The 25628-nt window shown below is 40.8% G+C and overlaps 1 protein-coding gene across 1 annotated transcript; it reads left to right on the top strand.

Annotated features, from left to right (window-relative positions):
- The first annotated feature begins 88 nt into the window (after nt 1-88).
- Nucleotides 89-25357, top strand: LOC121621610 (dihydropyrimidinase-related protein 5-like). The gene is made up of 15 exons (XM_041958107.1): nt 89-132; nt 9499-9613; nt 10688-10837; nt 17179-17337; nt 18644-18823; nt 19087-19155; nt 19368-19412; nt 19509-19584; nt 19703-19859; nt 20012-20153; nt 20351-20493; nt 20615-20822; nt 22252-22435; nt 22552-22626; nt 25074-25357. Exons 2-15 carry the CDS (start codon nt 9503-9505, stop codon nt 25097-25099), a joined length of 1725 nt encoding a protein of 574 aa, XP_041814041.1. The 5' UTR covers nt 89-132; nt 9499-9502; the 3' UTR covers nt 25100-25357.
- The last annotated feature ends 271 nt before the right edge of the window (nt 25358-25628 follow it).

Genomic DNA, 25628 nt, shown 5'->3' on the forward strand with positions numbered 1-25628 from the left:
CTGCTGCCGGACTGTCGGCATCGAAGCATCTGCGGCTCGCGCTGTGCCAGCTGTCCGCGCGCACTCGGCTGGTGCTGGGCAACAGAGAGAGAGGCTCCTGTGGAGGAGGATCCGGGAATCTGGGAAAAAAGGGTAAGAAGCCAAAAAATGTTGGAAATAAATGAAGATGTCAGGGTCTCTTTTTCTGTTTGACAAGAATGGAAGAAATCCGTCATTATTATTATTATTTTGACCGTTGAAAATCTGTATGTGTCTGTTATATCTCGTCTAACGTTGATAACCGCAGCCTTCTAATGTTAACGCTTTTTCTTACTTGCTACGTTAACGTTAGCCTAATATCAAACTGTTCTGGGTGTTATTTTAAATTTTCAGTTACCCAATGATGTGATTGTCGTTTACATTTGACTGGAAATTAATCAATGCGTACCTTTTTTGAATGAAATTGTCTGAATTCAATACAAATCCGGAGATTAAATTGAAGACTAGCAGCTGTATATTGCAAGCTAACATCGTGTGCCTTTCGGCGACGAAATATGGGTGAGATATGAGTGTGTGTGTGTATTTGGCGTGCCATCAGTGCAATAAGGCTGTGTGTGTGTGTGTGCGTTTGTGTGTTGGTCGTTATGTAAGTCCGTCATTCGTTTATAGGTTATTCTCTGTTCTACCAAATATATTGAGTCACAGTGATGATGAAGAGGAAGGTCTGGAGTCGTCATGCATACAAACGAGCCTGCTGGTGTGTGTGTGTGTGTGTGTGTGTGGCTGAGAACATCATGCGAAGTGAAAAGGTGATTTGATCTCCTGTTTTACCTCCTTTTCTCTTCGATTCAGTATGAAGGGTTTTGCATGCAGACCAGCTCTGGTTTCGTGGATCAGGGTTTGTTGAGGTCTCCATCATTTGGTTTAAGGATCCTTAAGGGGGCTTTAAGGGGCTCTAGGGGTCCTCAGTGCAGCAGAAAGAATTGAATATATTAGAAAGCATCCTAATTAGATGACGTAACCTATTTGCCTACACATGGTATGTTCCACTAGCTAATCCTCACATTTGAGAGGTTGTAATTAGAAAATATTTTGATTCACTGATTTGATAAACGCAGCATGTTGATATAATGAGCGAGAAGGTTGATCTTTCTGTCTCGAGATTGCATGTTGTCCCCTGTGTGTTTCCTCCCACAGTCCAAAGACATGCAGGTTAGGCTACTGAGATTCTGAAGTGGCTGTAGATGTGAGTGGATAGGATAAGAAAGAAATAAAAGGTTCAGATCATAGATGCATGGATATTATACCTAAAACAATTAATCAATGTCTGTCTTCTGTGTATTGACTATTTGCCAGTCCTATATTTATGCCTCTGAGGCCTGAAACTAACAATTATTTTAATCGTTGATCAATCTGTCAATTATTGTCTCAATTAATGAATGGGTTGCTTGGTCTCTGAGATGTCAGAAAATGGTGAAAAACATCAATTAGTCCCAAGATTACATCCTCAAATTTCTTGTTTTGTCCACATTAAAAATATTCAGTTTAATGTGATAAAAAAAGCAGAAAATATCCACATTTAAGAGGCTGGGATCAAAGGATTTTGACCTTTTTGTTACTCAAACTGATTTTATGATTATCAGAATAGCTAGTCATTAATTGAACAGTCGACAAGTAATCGATTAGTTGTTGCAGCTGTGGCTCTGACCTCTTTTTTGAAACTACAATATATACAGTATAGACAGTTATTTCAATGAATGACAAAGAAATCTCGAGTAGGTGTGACTAAAGCTTGAGTTTGCTTGAAACAAACAAGATTGCAGTACATGTCATTTGACCACGTCTGAAGGCAAAATTATTAACAGCTGTTCTGAATGGCCAACACTCAAAGGCGTGGTCAAAAGCCTGCTGTCATAGACAAGGCGTACCCAATGAATCATGCAGATGGGGACAAGGGTGCACACTCTTAGACAGTCCTCAAAGGCATTCATGGCGGCGCATGTTGCATGTATGAAAAGTGACTGAAGCCATTGTGTGGAGAGAAGTTTAAACTCTGGATTCTCCCTCGCCTCGGCTTACCTGCATGAGGGTGTGACAAAAAAAAATCTGCAAAAATAATAGAAGTTCTTTTATGGTTAGTTCTTCAGTTGGCCTGTAACAGAGGAGGGTCAAGGTTAAGAAGAGAAGAAGATGGAGTAACAAAAAGATGACAGGCCTGAATATTTTTCACAAAAGCATATGATTACAACATGATCAGAGTGCGTGTGAAGAGACAGAGATGCCCCTAATCCTGAGTGCTGGCCTAGTTGGTTATGTGGCCGCTGTTGTTATTGCCTGTTTATCTGTGTATGATTCACTAATGGCTTATTCATCCATGAACCTCACGTAGCACCCACAACTCTTCAAACCTCATCCCGTGTGTGTGTGTGTGTGTGTGGATGTCTTTGTGTTTAATGTCTATTTTTATCTCCAATTGGTTATAAAGTTGTCCAATGCACATTTGTTCTAGCCTTTTAAATAGATCTACTGCACACAAACACACACACACACACACAGTACACCGTCTCTCCCTGTGGCGATTACGCTCTTGATGAAGCAGGAGTCAGCAGCTGTCCGTCTACTCCGTTCTTCTCATTTACAGCACGCATCAAGACACACACACACACACACACACACACACACACACGTACATTCATGCACTTCCATACCACACATGTAGCCTGCACTCGCCCAGAAACAGACATCTGAGGATGTCAGCAGCTACTATGTCACATTTAAGCTGTTTCTAAACATGCAAGCTTTCTTCTCAAAATAGATTTGACTTTTCTGCACCACAAAAAAAAGTGCATATTTTCTGGCTACTTTACTCCTCTACGACAGTGAGCTGAATATCCTTGGGTTGTGGACAAAGCATGACAACTGGGCACATCATCTTGGGCTCTGGGAAACACTGGTTGACATTTTTCACCATTTTCTGACATTTCATACCCCAAACAACTAATTGATTCATTTAGAAAGTAATTTACAGATTAATCAACAATGAAAATAATAATTAGCTGCAGCTCAATGCATAGTAGATGTTTTCTAACCATAGTTTTAGTGTTTCATTAGTGACAGTAACGCTGCAGAAATCATTTTATTCCTCAATGAAAGCAACAAAATCTCCTCTTCTTGTACTGAATTGTTTATGATGTAGAAATAGTAGTGTGCAGATTTTTCAATGCAAACTGTGAAATGGCTGCTTGTCTGGTATGACCATGTTGTTATGAAAACATGTATGTATGTATGTGTGTGTGTGTGTGTGTGACATTGTGACTTTGGGAGTCTAGACTAAATTTGCCTGCTGCTCCTTATTCATTATTAATTAACACCCCATTAAAATACTGTCTGCATGCAGCGAGGAGAGAAACCAGGGTGTGTCTCAGTGTGTGTAATTGTGAGCATCATGTGTGTTTGTGCATGTGGGAACTGATTGCATACATGTGCATTGCATGTGTGTGCATATGTGTGTGTGTGTGTGTTGAAGCAGCTGGTCAGAACGTGAGTGAGAACTGCTGCCTGGTGTGGCACTGTCCCTTTTTCTGTCTGTCTGTCATACCTGCTATGACACAGCAGAAATTGAACACACACACACACACACACACACACAGTAGACCTGCAGTGAAGAAGTCTAAAATAGATCTGTGCTTTTCAGCATGGTGGTCTTTGGAGTTGGAATTAGTGGATGCAGTTAGTGAGGCCACGCAAACACTACAGACCATGAAGTGGATAGTTGCTGTGTCGTTTTTAATCCATCTGGGTTGAAAAGTCATCTTTGGATGGTCAGTGGATAAATCAGCAATCACCAGTCTTGCATTTGGCAGACATGTGGTTGTTGTGCAGCAGTAATCTAAGCACACTAACACACCAAGCCGACTCAAAGAAGTAGCTGTGACAAAAACCGACAGTTCGCTCCTCATGTCGCCTCACGTCACATCACGTCACAGCACCTCATAACACCTCATTTTGCCTTATGTCCTATAGTGTCTCCTCTGTCACCTCATGTTACATCTCGCCTCAAGTCGAATCACATTACTTCAAGTTGGCCCACTTCTTCAGGAAACAGGCTGTGTTTCTAATCCAAAAGACCTTATATAAGGACAAACAGGACTTCTTTTAATCGAAGAAAATTTCGGCATTTAGTGTGGAAAGTAAGCTGAAATCACAAAGCTGAATAGCCAGTCAGACAGGTCAGACTGTGTCTGATGTTGATTTATCATGCTGAATCAGCCACTGATAAGTACTGGTTAGAGCCAGCAGTGCCCGACACACCAAAACTGCAGTCGCCGGTCAGCCATATGCAATGGGCATGATGATTTTTATGCTTCCTTCCGTTGTGCAGCTAGAGGCCTTACTGTGGGAGTTTGTGGGTATTAAAGGTGTCACTGTCCAGAATGTCAGTTATGTAAGTTGACTTTAATTTCCTTGGACTTTACAGTCCTCACTGACACACAAAGCTCCCAGTGTCCAGTGCAGAGGTCTGTTTAGTCAGCGTTCCCAATCCCACACACAGTCAGTCAGCTGTGTGGGTTTGGACGGAGCTGTCTGGAAAATAGTGACAACAGCAGCTTCAGCCTTTAAATATCAGTGATAGAGGCCAGAATTTCATGTAGATGCCCCTGTCTCACTGTCCATCTCTCTGTCCATTGCAATGACCATTGCACTGTGGTGAGTTTTGAACATCACTACATCAGGGACCAAACAACAATAACAGACCAAACACCGGATGCCATTTGTTGCATTTTTCATTGTGTTTTTTGCTATAAACAGGTTTGGGTCTGACTGTATTTATTGACTGATTGCAAACTCAGTCTGACCGTTGATTTGGCTCCAGGGGTGCTGGAACTGTGATCCCCTGATGTTTCCAGTATGGTGTCAGTTTCTATTGGATTTGTGAATTGGTGGCTGGAAAAAGATTGTTTACCATCTACAACACATATGTCAAAGTCAAGGCCCGCGGGCCAGATGCGGCCCGCAAATGATTTATATGCGGCCCCCCGGATGATATTTGATTAGTATTAGAACTGGCCGCAGCCGCCCGCTGGTGTTTTGCACGCACCAATACTACATTCCCCACAATGCAACGGTAGCCCGCGAACTCACTGCAGCGCGGCAAACGGGCCTCGGCTTCATTATTCATCAGCAGCCAGAACAGATAACTAACTTTCAGTTACCCACTCCCCAAAAAGGAAAGTATTGTTTTGTCTGTGTCCTATAGATTTTCGTATTTTAATTTATTTAGATTTATTTTTCAGTTGAACTCAACTTGCCTGTTGAAAATGTTTTCCCTTAATTACTGACAGAGCCATAAGAAAATATAGCTTTATTCATTTAATGCACAGGACTTTTTTTCTTTGAAGGAAGTTTGTTTTTGTTGAAAAATGTTTACACTTGAAATTACTGACAGAGCCATAAAAGAATATTGGATTGTTCATTTAATCATTAAATAATATACATTGTGTTAGATCTTAGTTTAATAGGCTATGTGCAATCAATAAAATATGTTTTAATAAACATTGAACCAGTCCGGCCCTCGGCTTGTAGCAAATCTGTTCCTTTTCCCTCTGTGTATTTTGACTTTGACATCCCTGATCTACAACAAAGAAAACACTTTTATTACACTGATTGGCCTGATGGGGGCACTACAGTTAAAGACCAGAAGGTGAAGAAGGTTTAGCTTTAATTTGAAATCACCCAAACGGGGGAAGGAACATATTTTTTTAATGTCCACTTCAACAGTTAAATCAGTCTTGGTGTTTTAGTATGCTTCACCATAACATGGCATGCAGTTGTTTGTGTGCGTGTGTGTGTGTTTGTGTGTGTGTGACTGTGTGTGTGTGTCTTTGTAGGCTTTTCCACTGAAAGCACTCCAATTCCAATCTCCTGGGAAACCAATCTTTTATTGTGGCTGCCAGGCCTTTAGGGCACTACTTTCCATGCTGCTCCCCTCCCTCCCCCTGCTCCCTCCATCACCATGTTTACCTCCATCACTTTATCTTTCATCACTACATCATCCCCTTCTGATTGTCATCTCATTCCTCTCCGTCTCTCTTTTTCTCCTTGTCACCCTTCTTTCCTGATCAGTTTTCTCTGAGCTCGGCTGGAGTCTGACCTGGTGCCAAATGATTTCTGTTCCGTGCTGAAGCAATAGGCTCATCAAAGCAAAGCCAGACCGTACAAAAATTGTATTATTCTCCTCTTTAATCGCTGTGTATTTCAGAAATGGCTCTGAAATTGAGCTTCACTTCTGTGTCTAGAACATTAAATATCGTCAACACAGAGCTTGCCATCACTCTACTATCACACTGGAGCACTAACCATTGATCTACCACACATATGTGGAATATTGTGGCATCGACTGCATGTTGATATTACTTAAAAAGTAACTTGACTAACAGCAAAACCAAAACCTAAAGTATTTGTTGAAGTGAAAATTTCTGTCTAATCTTTCTCCTCCTCTTTGGACCCATTTTAGCCTCATCTGGTTGGGGTACAAATTTCAGGCTCTAGCTTTTTTTTCTCCCCTCATTATTCTGTTCACTGTTCTCTTTCTTCTCCTGTCGTTCCCCTCCTCTGTCTCTTCTTCCTCTCTTTATTCTCCTCCATCTCTTTGAGTTGATTCTGTGTGACTGGGAGGCTATTGTATCCTGCCATCAAACACATTGCATACAGCCATCCATGCAGAATACACATACACACAGAAGGATGTTTGTAGAAGAACCTCTCAGTTTGTTGGTCCCATTAGATCTGCACAAGCTGCCTTTTCTGTTTCAATAATCATCTGAAACACACTGGACCAATAACTGGTTAAACCCATCTGGCAAAATACACTTTTCATGTGCAGTATATTTTGAAATAGGTAGATTTATAAGTATAACAAAGACTCTACACATCTCTTCACTTACTATATGCCATAATCATTCAGAATTTATTTTATTTATTATAGGTATTTGGAGGTGAAACTGAAGCCTCACATTCAAACAGTGAGGTAGACAGTAGATTTTTCTTATCCTTGGAAGTAAAATTCCACTCATTCGCAGATCATTCGATAGAGCAAGCAGACAATACTGCAGATTGTCTTAAAATCCCAAACCACAAGACTCAGCTTTAATACTGTAATTGAAAATGTGTAATTTTAAAAATGCTTTGAATAGTAATCTATGAAAATTTCACAAGCACACAAACTGAGTGCCACATATGCTGTAACTAACACAACCTGAAATTATCATTGCCAGAAGTTATCATTATCTCTGGCAAAGCAGGGGGGCAGGGACATGAAATGCTCTTAGACACCACCAGGCATTCATTTAAAAAGTGCTTATTGTGCAACATACAGTAGAAATCCTTGAAATCAGGTTAATTAGATCCATGTTTCAAAATCAAAGACACTGCATGGTCAATAAAATTCACCTTCATCTTCAAAAAAAGTGAAAAATGTGGGTTTACTGAAGCCTAAGCTGGCGCCTTCAAATCGCCAGCAGTCCAAAACCCCAAAATATCCGGTTTACTCTCACATGCAGCCAGTCCCCACACGGTTTGAAATATTTGCTGAAACAATTACTTAAACAATTAATTGATTATCAAACTATTGTCAGTTAGATTCCTGTCAATCAATTAATTGACTAAACATCTCACCTCTAGACAGTTGTATCCATTAGAGTACTGTTTGTCAAGGGGGGCAGACATTCAGAGAATGGTGGGGGGAGCTGAAGGCAATATTTCTGAGAGATTTTCTGCTGTTGCATCAGCTTTTAGCATCCAGACACACACTCCAACACTCTTCTAAAACCAGACACCTGCCACCTGACAGGCTGAGTCACAGCAACGCCATCAGCCGCCTTGATTCCAGCTGAGATGGGGGAGGTTACACAGCTGCAATGTCTCCCTGCATGCAGAGCTCTGAAACACTTTCGTCTGGTCATGAGTCTTTGGCTTAAACGGGCCTTGTTGTGCAGCAAACCACAAGCAACATATCAGTTAAACTCAGTCCAAGCACTACAATCACTTGCACGCACTCAGGCACACTACAGCTGAAACTAACTTCTCTGCAACCACCAGTGAAGAAACTGGCGGAGATCCACCAAGCACAGGGCTTAAGCTTATTTCTTTCAAAAGTTAAGGTATAGGACAGCCTGCATGCTCATCAGCTTTTTTCTAGAACCCTTTTTTCCTCAGTAGGCCGCTCCTGTTTTCCTTTGAAACAGTTAATAAGAATGCTACTTGTTTGGCGTTTCTGATTCGCTGCTGTTTGTGATCAATAACCAGATCTAATTAAAGTTTTGGATGTCAAATTTCTAACCGTTGCATTTGTTTAACACATAGATATAATTTGTACTCGCATGCATGGATTTTTTGCTCTGTGGGAAATGAATGATAGTGATATTCCAGCAGTTAAGTTAAACCAAATCTGTTATTTGGCATTTAATGAGATGCTTTTTTTTATGATACATCAGAATGATAATAAACATAAATATTTAAGGAAGACAATTAGCCTACATTATGTTTAATTGGGGGGCATTGTCCAGAAACAGACATAGCTTTTAGATTTTTTGTCCGACAGAATATCTGACTCTGTGCATACAGCTAGAAATCTTCAATGAACTCATGTTTTGCATCTCAGAGGACTTCGATATGATTCTGTGTGTGTGTAAGACCAAAACATGGCAGCATAGTTTTTTCTGTTCATTCATCTTTAGAAAAGACTTTATAAATTGCACCCACATTTTGGTGATATTTTACATTTTAAAGTTGATTCCATCTTTATTATCAAGGTCTGTGATTCTGAACGTGTTTTCTGCAGTGCAGAAATCATCAGGCCCTTAGTATTTTAACTTGTAACTAAGTAACTAAGCAGGTATGTAAGACTCTATTGTCCATCAGTCCATGCAGTATTCTGCAAAACTGTCATATTCCCACAGATACTTTCATAGATTTGTAAATTATAGATCCTCTGCTCACCTCTTAATATTTCATAGACTGAGCTGACTAAAAGCTTGGAGGACATTTTCTGTTACCCGAGATAAAAAGACAGAATGTGTGTCAGAAACTGTAACTCAGCAGAAAATACGTTACAAGCAGACTGCTGTAATAATGGATGATTGTCCCCATATGTTTTGGTAATGTGTGTTTTTTTTTGTGTTTGATCTTTATTTTTCAGTTAGTGAAATTGTATTCTTGGAGGTTATATGCATATAACTTCTGTGACAAAGGAAACACATCATATCATTATAGTGAAATGCATTTGTGCGCAGATACAGTGGACAGTCCTGTGGAAGGAGCGTTCAGAGCTGTGAATTTAGTGGTTTCCAGTTGAGCTGCCACTCCAACCTGCCAAATGAGTCATGCAGCAGCATTCTCCCTTTTTTCCCGCAAGAGGCTGCCTGTACAGAACTCAGGCTCTGTGTTAACAGTGTCAACGTTATGATCTACTTCTTTCTTATGTAATATTCATGTCAAATGCCTTTTTTGTTCCCCTGGTAGGACTATGGCTGCCAACATGGGCTCGATGCGTATCCTCATCAAGGGAGGGAAGGTGGTCAACGATGACTTCACCCAGGAAGCAGATGTCTACATCGAGAACGGCATAATTCAGCAGGTAGACCACATTTACAAACACATGCTGTACAAATACAATTTTACTCAGGTCCATGCATTCTCACAAAGTCCCACGCATGTTAAAACATGTGCTACTCCATTTATTTCTCTTCACATATCTATCACGTGCCCACACACACACACACACACACACACACAAACATTTTGACCCATACGTTGACTGTCCAGTGTATCCTCAGCTGTTACTGTTACTCATTTCACAGTAATACAACATGGACAGGATGAGCCGCTCAGTGAACTCTGTGACCGTACTTCATGATTGTGAGGGCTATAATTAGCTCACAGAGTGTTGTCATGGAAATAAGCGTTGGTTCATGTGAAGAGGATGCATTTGACTCAGAATCCTGGAAAGCTCAGACTACTGTATATACAATGGAATGTTTCCATGAAGATTATGACATTATATGCAATGAGACTTTACATAGCAACGTTTGAGCAGACGCAGGTGTCCTAGGTGATGGTGTTGATGTTCAGCTTACGGTGAGGTCTACTGCACAGCCTAATCTGCTCTTTTCATCAGATAGAATTTGTTTTTGGTGTTGGGAATAGAATAAACGCAACACCTTCTGCTCAGTCATGGTATCAAGCATTGCTTTTGCAGGTCTCCTAGCCACATCTTTTAACCATCTTCTAAATTGATCAAATTGGTCAAATTACATGTTTGGCCTGATGGTAGTGCAAGACAAAAGTTATGGGATCACCAAAGTTGTCAGGATTCATCCTGAGTAGGTGATTAATCTGTGTACCATATTTCATGGCAATTCATCTAGTGGTTGTTGAGATATTTCAGACTGGACCATGCATAAAAATCTGAATCAAACACTTGCTGTGGTATTATGTTCCATGTAAAACCTCTGTCCTAGCCTAAGAACCTTTGATTTGCCATTCAGCATCTGTTCACAATTTGCTGCACTGGACAATAAGCAAAACACCACTGTTGTTTGTAGCCCTTTATAGTCATTATATATCGAGTGGTTTGGATGCATGTTGTCAGGACAAAATGCATACATGCAATAAAGCTGTGTTATTTGTGTGGTTGTGTTCTCTGTGGCAGGTTGGAAAGGAACTGATGATACCGGGCGGTGCTAAGGTGATTGATGCCTCTGGAAAGCTGGTGTTGCCGGGCGGAATAGACACCAGCATACATCTGCAGGATACTTTCATGAACGCAACCATTCAAGATGACTTCTACAGTGGGACCAAGGTACACACACACACACACACACACACACACACATATACACACACACACACACATACACACATGCACAGAGGACTGTGTTATGACGAGGCATGCCTGTGATTAAACACATTTAGAAACCAGAGACAGCTGTCACACAAAGACATACCTTCTCTCGCTCTCACTCTGTGTCTTTTCTATACCTAAATCTTCAGCCTGCTTTCAGCTTCATACATCCGTCAATACTAATGACCACACATGTTCTCACACTGGTCCTATAGGAAGTAAATCCAAACAGCTGTCACAAGTTTGAAAGCAAAGACTCTTTTTACACACACACAGCTGTTCAGTCCTCATACTGGATTTATTAGTTCAGTTCTTGTGGATGTTTTGCATATTCTTCACTGATCCCCTGAGACTCAGAGCAGCGAGGGTGAATTGATTATTAGGAGACTTAAAAATTCAAAGAGGCAGTGTAATTGTTGCCTGTAGCAGTATTTGTTGGAGGATGTTGTGAGCTGTTTTTGTTCTTGTTGCCTGACAGTTTTTTTTTATCCCTGGGGGGTTTAAGTCATGGGCATCAACTGGGTGTACGAGGGCGTGGCAGTTGTTGTACTAAATGTGGAAATCCATTTTGTAGCCTTGTCTGAAACAGTCAGATAACAGCAATCACACGTTTAGCACCAATGTTCCTTCTTGTGATTATGATTTGCTTGGTGAATTACGTCGAGTAATTCATCACGTTTACGAAATGATCTCTACACCGCTTGGTTTCCAGAAGATGAGGGACCTTACTTTAATTGGAGAGGATAATGAGTGCCTGAAGAGTGCTTGGGTTTCAATTTAGTAAAGCCAAAGAGAACATGTTTTAAGTCCGGGGAAACATTTTTGTTCCATCTGCTATCATCTTGAGATTTGTATAGTCAAAGTAGGGCAATTAGTTCCCATAAATTAAACTCCCAGCCTGTGTTGGTGGTAGTATTATACAAGATACATTTGCATCAAGCATAATCTCAAACTTATTAACTTATTTCTTACAGAAATATTATCAGATAAAAAGTGTAGGGCTTGTTATTTTTATTGTTATTATTATTATTATTTTAATATGTCTGACAGAGAGAAGTTAACCTAATAATATTTAGATTATTGTGACAGATGATGATGATCTAAATATTATATCTATAGAAGAAATTATTTTGCTCATGCTGTGTAGAATATTTGGTACATAATTTGACCTAAACTGGCCATATATATTTGTCATGTGTTTTGGCTAACTCTTAGCAATGATGATAAGCAATGATGATTAGCTACAACAAATTATACCAGTGGTGGTTGATTGTAGCCAATAAAAACACTGAAACTGTCAACACATTTTTCTCTTGCCTCAAGCCCCTCATACAGCTTGCTGAGACACTGTTGTTAATTTATTTAAGAGGGACAGTGCAGATAAACATTGTTTCACATGTATGTGTATGTCTATGCACTCTCATGTAAATGCAGGAGAAAATGTGAGAGTGTAAAAGTATACATAGGTGTAAACATATGTGTGTACAGTATGCATGCGTACATATATGTGACCCTGAAGCAAGTCAAATGTCATTTGATGTTAATGAGCGAGATAATAACTGCATTGTAATTTACACCTGCTAGACCATTTAATGAGAGACCTTTCAATACTGAAGCAAAATACTTTTTGCTCATCATGATGAGTCCATCCGTCCATCCACAGTTCTGCATGTTTGCTTATTGTTGGAGAAGCTTCTCTAGTGTCTTTCTTCTTGGAAACACCATCAGTGCATATGGAGGATTTTATGGTAAATGTGTGGTAAACTGTGCGGTCTTGTCACTGCTGTAGCTCAGTGAAATGAGGTCTGAGTCTAATGGTATGCCAGCTGAAGTGGGGTGAGAGGAATTTGGTGGAGGGGATGGAATCAACCATATGCCAGCTTTACCCCAGCAACCCCCCAATCTCCAGCCCCTACCCACTGACCTCGCTGCCATGGCAACTAACCCCCTCTCTCAGTGTGGAAATCAGATGGAACAAATGTGTGTGTGTGCAGGCATTCCGTGATAGTATTGTGTGGTCTCTATGGTGACTGCGTTACCGTGGCAACGGCTCATGTGCAATTGCGATGAACCCCAAAACTATTTCCCTCCGCATCCTCTTCCCTCCCTCTCACCGTTTTGTAACAGTCTGCTCCCTCTCACGCTTCCCTTCCTTCATCCTCCCTTTCCACTGTTTCCTCTGCTTCACCCCCTTCCGCCTCACTCACTACTCCCCCCAGTACAGACTCACAGCAGGGCGATTTATATAACAGGGTCGACTGGCAGAAACTTGAAAGAAAGAACATGCAGTGTAGATACAGGCCTGCCTGTGCATTTGTTCTTCTGACGTTGATGTCCAGTGAGCTGTACTACATGTACGCTTAATGCTAACAGATATCAGATCAGATCAGAGATACACATTGAAGATGTCTTCAGGAAAAAAGTAGATGTTTTACTCAATGAAGTTTACAACATCATTTAAACCATTTAAACTCCAAAATACAACCTGAAGCTCCCATAACTCTGCAGCAACATTTTGAATATTAACTACAAACTGAATAAAGTATACTGTACTTGCACATTGCTTATATAAGTTTGATCCTCTCTCACTGTGATCCACAGTCAGTCTACTGTCAATCAGATGCATCAAATTAGAATTTCAGATTGAGTGCACTGGATCAGATCTGTTTTTTTTCATCAAGGACAAATACTCAGTTAAAATATTAGTAGACAGCTCTGTATCTCTCCCAGCTCACGCTGCAGAGATCTTAATGTCTCTGCAGGCAGGAGAGGCAGAGGGAGGTGAGGAGGAGGAGGAGGAGGAGGAGGAGGAGGGGATGAAAGAAGGTGAGGTGTTCAGCTGTAATGTGAGGTGTGACAGGTGCTGATAGAGGCTGATCAGAGAGCTGCAGTGGTAATCTGTCTGACACCGATAGCCAACATGCAGAGATCCTCTCATCCTCTCAGATCAGCCATGTCTCAGTCACACACTGGCTCTCCCCCTCTCCTTCCCTCTCTCTTCCCCTCTCTTATACACATAGTGAATGTCGCTTTTTTTGTACTCACTTGATCTAATTTCAGTGTTGTCATTAGTCACTTTTGGCGATCCTGAAATTATTGAACTATAAAACAAGTTATTTTCACTGTTGACTGGAAACTTAGGCTGGAACTAATAATTATTTCCCTTCACAATTAATCTCAAGTATTTTTTCAAATAACCATTTGCAACTAATCTTTATTATCATTATCGATTAATCCATTAATCCGACAGTTATTTTCTCATTTCAACGAGGAAATGGTCACAAGTTCCTGAGGCTCAAGGTTTTATTTTCAGATGTCTGTTTTGTCTTAACCAGCAGTGCAAAACCCAAAGATATCAAGTTTATTACAACAGAGGACAAAGAAAACAAGCAAATACTCACATTTAAGAAGTTGGAACCAGTTTTCTTGCTGTTTCGTTTAAATTATTAATCAATTATGAACATAGCAGGTAGTTTTAGTTATAAATGTTCTTTCAGTGGACTGATTTAATATTAGACCAATCATTTTAGCTCTACTTCAAATTGCTTGTTTTGCCTGTCTAATAGTTTAATACCCCCAAATGTTTCAATTTTCAGTGATATAAAACAGAGTGAGAGTTTAGTGTTTTTGCTTGATAAATTATTGTTAGTTACTGAAGAGTTTTCTATCCATATGATTCTATACTGGTTGTTTTGTTTCGTTGTTGAAGCAGGGATTTGTGTGTATGCTTCACATTCTGCTGCCAACACCAACACAGCAACACAACAGATGTACATGTTCACTCTCTCCTCCATCTCTCCCCCTCTCTCGCCTGTTTTGCTTTCTTGTCAGGGGATTATCTTCACAGCATGGGTTGGGGATCTTTAATAGAGTGGGGGGTTCACGTTAAAACACTGTTTGGGGTTTATGTGTCACATCCACTTAAGCTATGTTGTCAAGGACCAGTGATATATTTAAGAAACCATAAGGGGAAATACAGGACGTACCAGTGTAGATGATATGATGGTGTAGTGTATTATAACAAGATAAACAGTCTGCTCATAGAATCAGCTACACCATATGTATGGAAATATTTTCCCCCATTTTTGTCTGTCTAACACGATGACAACAAAGTCTGTTTCCTTACAAACAACAGCAAATCTGTTCTGTTTCTGTTACAGTAAAGGCAAAATAATGCAACATGCTTACTCACTGCAGCTGCATAATGACAGGTGAACAATGCACAGCTGATGTTTATATTAACATGTGATGTTTATATTATGTAGCAGCTAAATAAAGTAAAATAGTAGATGATGACAGTTTTTTATATGATAAAATTTTACAGTAATTTTGTCAGATGTGGTATTTTGACAAATTCTTAATCTTATAAAATAGAATTCTGTAGGTAAGAGGGGAGGTCATCTGCACACAAACCTGTGTGATGATGGATTTGGGTGAAAAGATTTTAACAAGTGAAATGTCTAAAAACTGCCTGGTTGGTCTGGTTTCTACAGTGTGTTAAATGAGGGATTTCATCAGCAGCACCAGTTATAAACAGTTTCATCAGAGCAGTTATGGATTACAAACGATACCTGCCTGTCACTGACGATTTGGTACTTCTTAGATCTCTTTAGCAGAGTTGTAATTCTGAACAGTCTAAAATTAGATGTTTATTTGGCGGCTGTAGTCACAGATGCAGCCTAAAAAGAGGAAGCAGACATTTCATCCTGCAGAAAGTTTCTTTATTCCTGCTTGGCAGAGAAAAGTCTGATACTGACCTCTGTAACCCTCACACTAAGGAAAATGCACAGTTCTAATGCTGAATATACCATACACACTCATGCACATACAATACATATTCACACATGCACATACACACACATATTCACATGTACATGCACATACACATACACATAAGATAAAAGTATATCTTATCTTATGTTATCTTATCTCATCTTATCTTACATGGGCTTTCTCCTGCACAGCTCTTTGGTTTAGTTTCTTTCTCCTTTTGTGATCGCACAATCCCTCTTTTTTGAGAAGTGCACTGGCAGTAAATTTTAATTAAGGCCATGCAGGCAGACAGTGTAAATCCCAAATCCCCAGCTGTGTCCATGTCCTCTCTCTCACAGACACACACACACACACACACACACACACACACACACACACACACACAATGACAGTGATCAATGACACTTCACTCCTCATGCACACACATATGCACAGATCTTAGATGCTGACGCTGCAGATGATTCAGACTGGTTACTATGGTGATCGGTAGCTTGATAGCTCATTGGCTGGTGGAGCTGTCACTCAAAAGCAGATGCCCCCACCCCTGTCTACAACACGTCTGGAGGAATGACTCCTCGCTGATACATAAATCAGAGTTATTTTCATATTCAGTCACATTTTATTCAGGCTAGCTCATAGAATTGATAGAGAACCAATGTTATTTTGATAGTGAACATGTGTTTCGGTTTTTAGTTTAACTGAAATGAAAATGTATTGAAGAAAGACTGTGTGGTGCAGGGACAGGACCTGTTACTGTACATGTTTTTATCCCTCTCTGTTCATTTCCTGTTTCATAAATGATTTGTGCCTGTTTTCCCATAAATCCTCCGTGCAATATCCCTGTTAGACTCCGTTAGAGGATATTGGATGGATGATTGTCAGTGCAGTTTTGGATGAAGAGAGGAGGAGGAGAGTGGGGACATGCGACAGACATGGCTGAGCAGTATCTGTTGTCATGGCTACACGAAAGTGCATTCACCATTCAGCTGACTGATATGAAGTTGCTGCAGACCACTCCCTTCACTTCATCAGTTTTTAAGCCTGTCATCCTCTTCTTCCATCCTTCCTTGCTCTCATTCTTCTCTGTGTCTTCTCTCTAGCTTTCTCCACTTTCTCCCTCTCTTCATCATTCATTTCCTGCCACATCCTGGTAACACATGTACGAAACAACAGATTTCAAATAAATTTTACACCAAATAGCAAAAGAAAGAAAAGAAATGCTGTAAGTTAATTTCTAGCTAGTAAATGGTAACTAGCAGGCTTAAATGTTTTGTATGTCAATAGCCAAGTCAGTCTTTGTGCATCAGTCTTTATGCTCCTAACAAGTAGACCTTATGAAGATGAGAAAGGAGTTCATAAGGAACGACTGTTGCTTATTGTCAGCAGGACAAACAGTGTCTATGTGCCTTACAGTGAAATCATTGTTCTCCTTTCTAATCAGTCTCTCTTTCCTCTTCCTCCCATTTTCTCTCTCCCTCCTTCCTTCCTTCCTAACTCACCTCTCCTCACCCCCTCACCTCACCCAGGCGGCCCTGATGGGTGGTACCACCATGGTGATGGCTCTGGTCCTGCCTGAGCAACACTGCTCCCTGCTGGACGCCTATGAGAGCTGTCGAGCTCTGGCCGACGCCAAGGTGTGCTGCGACTATGCTCTGCACGTTGGGGTGACCTGGTGGGGACCAAAGGTAAGAGCCAAAGAGGACCAGTGAAGAGCATGGAAACACCTCCATTTATATCTTCATCTTTTCAAACCAGACATCATTCTTTGCTGTTTTGCGCCTCAAGCTTTTATCCTTGCTGAATGAATAATAATGCGGCCAAACCATTTTCATTTATGGGTGAAATGTGTGATGACCTAGATTAAACCTTACAGGAAGTGGGTTAACACACATGCTCACTGGGCACATTAGGCAGATTCTATGAGTCAACGTGCCTCATTCAGCCTTTGGCTTTAATATCTGTGCTGTATCATCTGCTGACTTTGTGCATGTGCCACATCTTATTTTACATAGCAAAATGTTTGATGCCACATAGTCTAAAATCTAGCTGTTATTAACATCCTTGTAATAACGACTAGGGCTGCAACTGAGGATTATTGGCTCAATAAAGTAAACAGTTATTTCTGATTAATTGATCAATCGTTTGGTCTATTAAACATCAGAAAATATTTTTAAATGCCCATTTGCAAAGAGCAAAGAGCCCAAAATTGTGTTTTCAGATGTCTGGTTTTGTCCGGCCAACAATACAAAACCCAGAGATGTTCAGTTTGCAATGACTGATGATCAGTTCATCATTTCAGCTAATGGCATCATGTTGCTGTTTTTACAGTTTCCTTTCATAATACCCTGTCAGTGTTTGTAATAGATCATACTTTCAAACTGACTATTAACTCTTCAGTCATCAGCTCTTAATATGATGTAAGTATTGCTACTGCAGGTATGGAAGTAGAACCTGTATTGTCATTTTCAAAAAATGGTTGTATATCCACTGACCTTGACAACTGACCTGAAGCTTATTTAGTCAGTAGCTTTGGTTTTGTGCATCCTTCCTGATGACAGTATGGCTCATGCGTGCTGCATCAAGTCGGTTCAATGGTATAATGGCCTTTTAAATGAACGATGATGCTACATATACAGTGACAAGTGACAAAGTATTCTCCTTCATTTGAATTATGATGATCCCTTTTACTGCTGAACAGCATGTAGTTTCTGTTTATGCGTTTTGATTGATTTAAATGGATTTTCCTCTGCGGGGCTGTGATATTCACCAATGTGAATGCAATGTGATCTCATTCTGGCTACTCTCCAAGCTCATTTCATGCCCCATATAACACACACACACACACACACCACTTACACACAGTGTCTCTTTCCCTCTATGCCCACATTCACACTGGCTAATGCTCTTCAGTATAAACCAAAACTGTCTCAGTCCTCACAGCTTCCAGAATCCATTCACATTCTTGACCCCTGACCTTTGTCCTGTGATCAGGTGCGTAATGAGATGGAGACCCTGGTGAGGGAGCATGGAGTGAACTCATTCCAGATGTTCATGGCCTACAAAGACATGATGATGCTGAGGGACTCTGAGCTCTACCAGACGCTGCAGACCTGTAAGGACATCGGGGCCATCGCACGCGTCCACGCTGAGAACGGAGAGCTGGTGGCGGAGGTGCATGTCCCACAGACACTCAAATAACCACACAAAATGTTTGCTTCCTCCATGTTTTCCATTTTCCAACAGATGTTCAGCACAGTTATTGTAATAGTGTGCCTTAACATTAGCTATTTTTGACACTTAAGTAGAGACATTTTAGGCGCTCTGACCATCAGTATATATATAAATATATATATAAATATATATATATAATATTAAAGAAACAATTAAAAAATTAACTTATGTTGAAATGTATGTGTGTGTGTGTGTGTTGTCAGAGTGCTAAAGAGGCTCTGGATTTGGGCATCAGTGGACCGGAGGGTATTGAGATCAGTCGACCAGAAGAGGTAAATTTCAGTCAGGGGTTATTTCTCCATTTTCCATTACATATTGATCCAGCTTCCCTCACAAATTGGTCTACAATAGAATGTTGCAAAGATAATTAAGCTGACCCTGACATGCATATATTGCAGTTCATGAGAAAGACCTAATGCATAAACATCTGATGAGTCCTTTTAAGCTTCTAATTTTGTGATTCTGTCTCTCTTTTTGTTCGCAGCTGGAGTCTGAGGCTACTCACAGAGCTGTCACCATCGCCAACAGGGTAAACAGACACGAAATCAAATTTTAATATCCTGTCTTTGTGCTGGCAGGTGTCTGCACATTATTGATAAATGAATGAATGCACTTGTGACTGCAGGCTCGCTGCCCGATCTACCTGGTGAATGTGTCCAGTATGTCTGCTGGAGATATGATTGCTGCTGCTAAGATGCAAGGTGGGTTGCAAGAAAGCAAGACTCGCATGTAGATTTTGACAGTGGTGGTGATATAAAGGAGATGAAGATGATCTTCTTGTAAGAAGCCACTTTCCTCTTTTGTTTTCTGTCTGTGCAGGTAAGGTGGTCCATGCAGAGACCACAGTAGCTCATGCGGTGCTGAATGGGATGCATTATTACCACCAGGACTGGGCTCACGCTGCTGCCCACGTCATCGTTCCTCCTCTCCGCCTCGACCCCAACACGCCCAGCTACCTCATGGGCCTGCTGGGCAAGTACGTGCTCCTTAAAGACATTGATGTATTGTAAAAGTGCTCCATATTTTTTAGCATACTGGAGGTGAATGATTAGTGATAATTTATATTTGTATTGTCAGTAAAGCTAACCGACCAACCAACTAAACTGAATATGCATATCCTGTTTCCAGTGACACCCTGAGCGTTGTGGCATCAGAGCATCGTCCATTTAGCACCAAGCAGAGAGCTTTGGGCAAGGAGGACTTCACAAAAATCCCTCATGGAGTGGCTGGAGTCCAGGACAGGATGAGTGTCATCTGGGAGAGGGGAGTGGTACGTACACACAAACACACACACACACATACAAACCTGCAAGCAGGTGTGTATTTGCAGTAATAAAGTCAAAAGCAGTGTCTAAATCAAGCAACCAAGTCAAGCCTCACTAAATTTACTGCAAAATATCTTTATTTATTTGTTAAGTATTATAACTGTCATTTCCCTTACATGTTTTAATGCATCTATACCTGCAGGTTACAGGAAAAATGGATGAGAATCGTTTTGTGGCAGTGACGAGCTCTAATGCTGCAAAGATTTACAACCTGTACCCACGCAAGGGTCGTATCATCCCCGGGGCTGACGCTGATGTGGTGGTCTGGGACCCAGATGCAACAAGGTATGCAGTTATATTATATATACATGAAGCTGTGACTCACAGACACAGATTAATCATCGTTGGTGTTTGATTTAGTGCAGAGTGAACACACTGATGTTAAATGGCCGCTCTGTCTGCGCAGGACGATCTCTGTGAGCACTCAGGTGCAGGGCGGCGACTTCAACCTGTACGAGGGGGTGCGCTGCCACGGTGTTCCCCTGGTCACCATCAGTCGAGGACGTTTGGTGTGTGAGAACGGTGTGTTCATGTGCGCCGAGGGCTCCGGAAAGTTCTACCCGCAGCGCACATTCCCTGACTACCTCTACAAGAAGATGGTGCAGAGAGAAAAGGTTTGTTCACTTTCATTCTTTCGCATCTGTGTTTCTGTCCTCCAGTCATTAAAAATGTTATCGGATTGCTAAAAGTTTCTCAAAATGTTATGTAGTTCTGTCTGTACACCAGGGCTCATGCTGTGCTATGCTGAGTCAGCTGGCAGCGAACCTACTGCAAACACACCCATCATACTGTGTCTAACTGCACTGATTTGACAGACTATATAAAGGATTTAATGCTTTTGCTCTCTTTGCACGCTGACGCTGTTTTTCTGCTGCTGCTCTCTGCAAAAACCTCCTCCATCCAGGCTCTGCAGGGTTTGGTTCTGTTCTGTTGTAGATACACTGGATGGTTTATACTGCTATTTTATGGGAGTTTCTTTTCTATTCTTTGTGAATTTATGTGCTGGGTATCAAGTCAAGTTTTTATATATCCCAGAATTACAGATAGATCTCCTCCTATGATTTAATCTTAGGATTGTTGTTTAGAAAGCATAGAGTGCTGCAGGGATGGCAGATTTTTATAGACTACCCGAAAAATTAACCTTGCCCTGATTCCCTTGACGAAAAGCCAATGAGATTTTTCCATTGGATTTTAGATTATTGCAGAAATAAGCTCTGTGGCAAACAAAAGTTTTGGATACGCACATGTTTGTTTTATCATTGAAGCGTAAATTCAATCACTAGAAGTAAAAAGCTCTAATGTTAGGCTCTAAATGAACTACACCACAGTCACATGACTTTTCATCACTATACTACACACACTTTACTATAAACTGATAAATCTAGTAGTTGGAAGGTTTGGGATATAAAAGTTTGCAAGAGCACAAGTATAAAAATAACAAGGCTGTAAACAGGGACTTGTGATTAGGTGATTGTTTCCAGTTTCAGCATGATAACGTTTAATGTCCTCGACGATGTCTGTAGTCTTATTCAGCCACTTGTTGCTGCCTTTTAAGACATGTAGAAGCTTCAAAATTCATGAGAGGGTATTTACTGACATAAAACAGGAAAGTCTCTTCAGCTTGTGTTCACCACAGATCTAACTTCATCTAACCAAAAACCAAAGATGAGGGAGTCTTTTTAATGCAGTCTTATGGACTGTTGCGCAACAGAAATGTCAGTTTAAACTGGTGTGCTCCTTTTAAGAAATATCGACATTTTTTTACTCAGAGTCTGTAAAAGCCAAAAACTATGAGCTCTAGTCTACTCTTCAGGATGCTCCTGATGATTAGAACCATAACTGTCAGGTCATATTTTGTTGTCATCTCCATTTACTGCTTATATTGTATCTGTTATTTAATACCCCCTTGAGCCAAGAACACCAGATGATAGACTTTGTGCTCATGTTCTGAAAAGTTTATGAAAAATCCAATTTCTAATATTTATTTAGCTTCTATCTATGTGTGCGTTGTGTATTTATTCTTTACTTTCACCTCTGTTTCAGAGCCAGGCTCATAAAGGGGTTGTCAGGGATCCCTACTCTGGTGATGTGGCCAAGGTAGCAAACACTATGAAGAAGGAGCTCGGTCTGGGCCCCATCGATGGAGATGCATCTAACAAAGGGCCCCATGGTATGCGGGTGCACCAGGGAGTCCGAGACCTCCATGAGTCCTCCTTTAGCCTCTCAGGTAGGCTGAAATATAACTAATAACAGTGTGGTTGTTTAGTAAAAACCCTCAAGAAGTGTAGTTTTGGTGATGTTTATGTGGTCAAACTGAAGGAAGTACTGCTGTTGTTCTCTCAGGGTCTCAGGTTGATGACCATATCCCGAAGAGATCCTCGGCTCGGATCCTGGCCCCTCCCGGCGGTCGCTCCAGTGGTATCTGGTAATCGCTGGTGCAGGAGCTTCAACCGTCCACCCCTCCTTGTTTTGTATGATTCTGAACGACCAGGAAAACTGCACTGATTTTCAATCACAAGATTAAAGTTAAGAAGGGAAAGTAATTCAAGCACGTCTCTGTGATTGGTGAAAACGTAACTGATGATCAGTGATCTGCCAAAGTGACTTTCACAAATCTAATTTGTGTCTTAATTGAAGCGACTGACCTGATTAATTACAAAAGAGTGAAGGGCTTTCTATGAATTTAAAACGTTTTGCCAAATTCAAGCTGATCATACTAACATTGATAAAGTCTGTTCATTATCACCCTGCTCGTATCCTGTGGAAAAACGCAAACTAAACAAACTGTGAAAGATCAAAACCAGTACAGTTTTTGATGGTTTCAACTGAAGTGATGTCGACCGAATTATTTAAAAATATTTGAACTGGATTCAGTGAAGTATCTATTATACCCCTGTCACACACACACAAACATACAGTACACTGTAGACACCATAGCTTTAGACTCATACGAAGTTGTGTGTGGATTCTGTTTGTGATTAAACACCCACTGTGCTCGACTTCCTGCGCACTGTGGGTTCCTCTAACAGTGTTTTTATTTCCAATGGATGAACTGTGCTGTGTGGTGGTGAAATCCAACTGCTTCGAACACCGTGCGATCTTACACTTACACTCTCTAAATAGAGTCAGAATGACCCTGTCCATCCTTATATTTTCACTGCCTACTCCCAACTGAAATGACACTCACATATTCCAGAAACGTCCCTGCCTCACCTGGATCTATAGACTGAGCTACAGAAGTCTACAACCTATGGGCTGACCAGGGGTTATAAATCTGGTCCCACTACTGGTCCTGCTAAATGTAGGTATTTCTGTCATGGAAACATGGTATCTGTAGACCTTTCAAAGTGCCAGAAGACTGAAGAGGAGTCAGTTTGAGTTCTTAAAGGGAGGAGGAAGAGAATGTGATTTAAAGATCACAGAGTGGATAACAAGAAGGAGAAGCTTTCTGTGACTTTGCTACTGATAATACAGGACGCAAGAAAAACGCTTGATGTAATTTACATCAGTAAAGCTGAATGCAGTGCCTTCTCGTTCACCGGAGATTAGAGCCTTCTGAGTGAAAACAGAACCTGCTGGACTTCTGACAACACCAGGGGTCTCATTTATCAAAATGTGCGTAAAACAAGCTTCATAACATCACTGCAAAATGTTTGAGCTTTCAGCTTATTAGTTTTACAGCCCACGACCTTCCTGTTTTGTTCTACTATGGCTGCTTTCAGTAACCCTTTTCCCAGCAATAAAGCCCCCTAAACCCATTGTACACCACCCCTCCAGCACCAAACGACAGACAGACCAAGTAAGCAACTAGCCAGTGAAGAAAATTGAGCAGGAGAGCCAGGATGTTATATGGAGAGGGATATATGTGAGAGTTCAGCAAAAGATCATTGTTAGATTGAAATGAAAGTCACCTGTAAAAACTGGATCCTATGTATAAATTGTCCAATAGTAGGCCGTGTGTATCTAATTTGGCAAGTACTTTTTTTTTTCTTTTTTTTTCAACATAATTTTTATTTTTGCGCAAAGCAGGCTTGACAGGGACAGTAAACAATCATAGTACTAGCACCAGTGCTCAAAATACAGGCAATCGCTCGGCATAAAGGTACAGAATACAACAAAATGAGAATAATAGTAAATTAAATTAAAAAGAAAAGAAAAGAAAACAGCCCACGATTAAATAAATACATAGATTGCGAGCTCTGGGGGTGCAAGTCCAGCAAGGACAGCATAAGATGTACTACATAACAATACCGCATCAAATTATGGCTCTACTACAGCCTTAGACCAGGCCAGACCTACAAGCCCAGACCTCATCCTACAGGATATAGATGCACCCCATTAATCAAAGAATGGATCCCAGGTCCGATAAAATAAGAAAGGTTTATCCTTCAACGCTGTAGAGAAGGCTTCGAGTGGGGTAATACTCATCACAGCTTGTCACCATTGAACGAGAGTGGGAGCCTTATCGGTGATCCACAAGGCCAGTATACATTTCCGGGCACAGTGCAGTAGGATGTCCAAAAGGTCTCTGTTACAAATTGTCCATACGCACAATTGATAAATGAGGCCCCAGATTGTCCATGGAGGGTCCAGCAAGTAAGAAAGAAGAAAAATCATGTTGAGTTTCAGTAGCCTCTCACAGACTGCATGTTGAATGCAAACTCCTACTTATCCGGAAATAAAAAGGGATTGTTATTAGAGCAGTGTCTCCACAAAGCAGGAAGATTGAGCTGCACAGGCTGATGATAACCACTGACCTTCTCACCTCCTGATGATGTCTCATTCCTGCCTAGCAGTATTATATTTATACGTCATCATGTCTTCTTGTCTGTGAACTGTATATTTAGAATGTTTGTTTTTTTTAGTTGAAAGAGTAAATGTGCCAATGTGAATCACCCATGCCACACCCACACCCATGCATGAAGAGCACCACACTGAGACGTGAAATCTCTCCTGAACGCCACAGGCTCACAACTGGTGCTGTTTTTTACAATTACCTACGATGGCGTTACTTTTATTGTTGGATGGTTTTGTTGTTTTGAAGGCACTGCGACTGATCAGTGGCTACGTGTGTTTGTAGATTCTCGTTGTGTTTGACAGTTAACCTGTTGAATCTGTAAGTGGCTGCTTGTTTCTTACCACAAGAGTAATGGTGAAAGAATAAAGTGAAAAAATAACATGTTGATTCTTCCTGTGCCTCATCTGATCTTTCTAAAATGCCAGTGCAATTTATTAATCGACAAACTGACAGGTGCAATAGAAAAACATCCTTTGGCTCATCTATGTCAGCTTTGTTGACCTACTGTGCTGAATCATATGGCCTAAATATGAAGCAAATATTAAACATACACTCACTGACATGCCGGGGAAGTACAACTCCTCAACTGCTTCACTTAAAATACAACTTGGAAGTACTGTGG

The sequence above is a fragment of the Chelmon rostratus genome, chromosome 18 (assembly GCF_017976325.1).
Source record: "Chelmon rostratus isolate fCheRos1 chromosome 18, fCheRos1.pri, whole genome shotgun sequence".
In the NCBI taxonomy this organism is placed as follows: domain Eukaryota; kingdom Metazoa; phylum Chordata; class Actinopteri; order Chaetodontiformes; family Chaetodontidae; genus Chelmon; species Chelmon rostratus.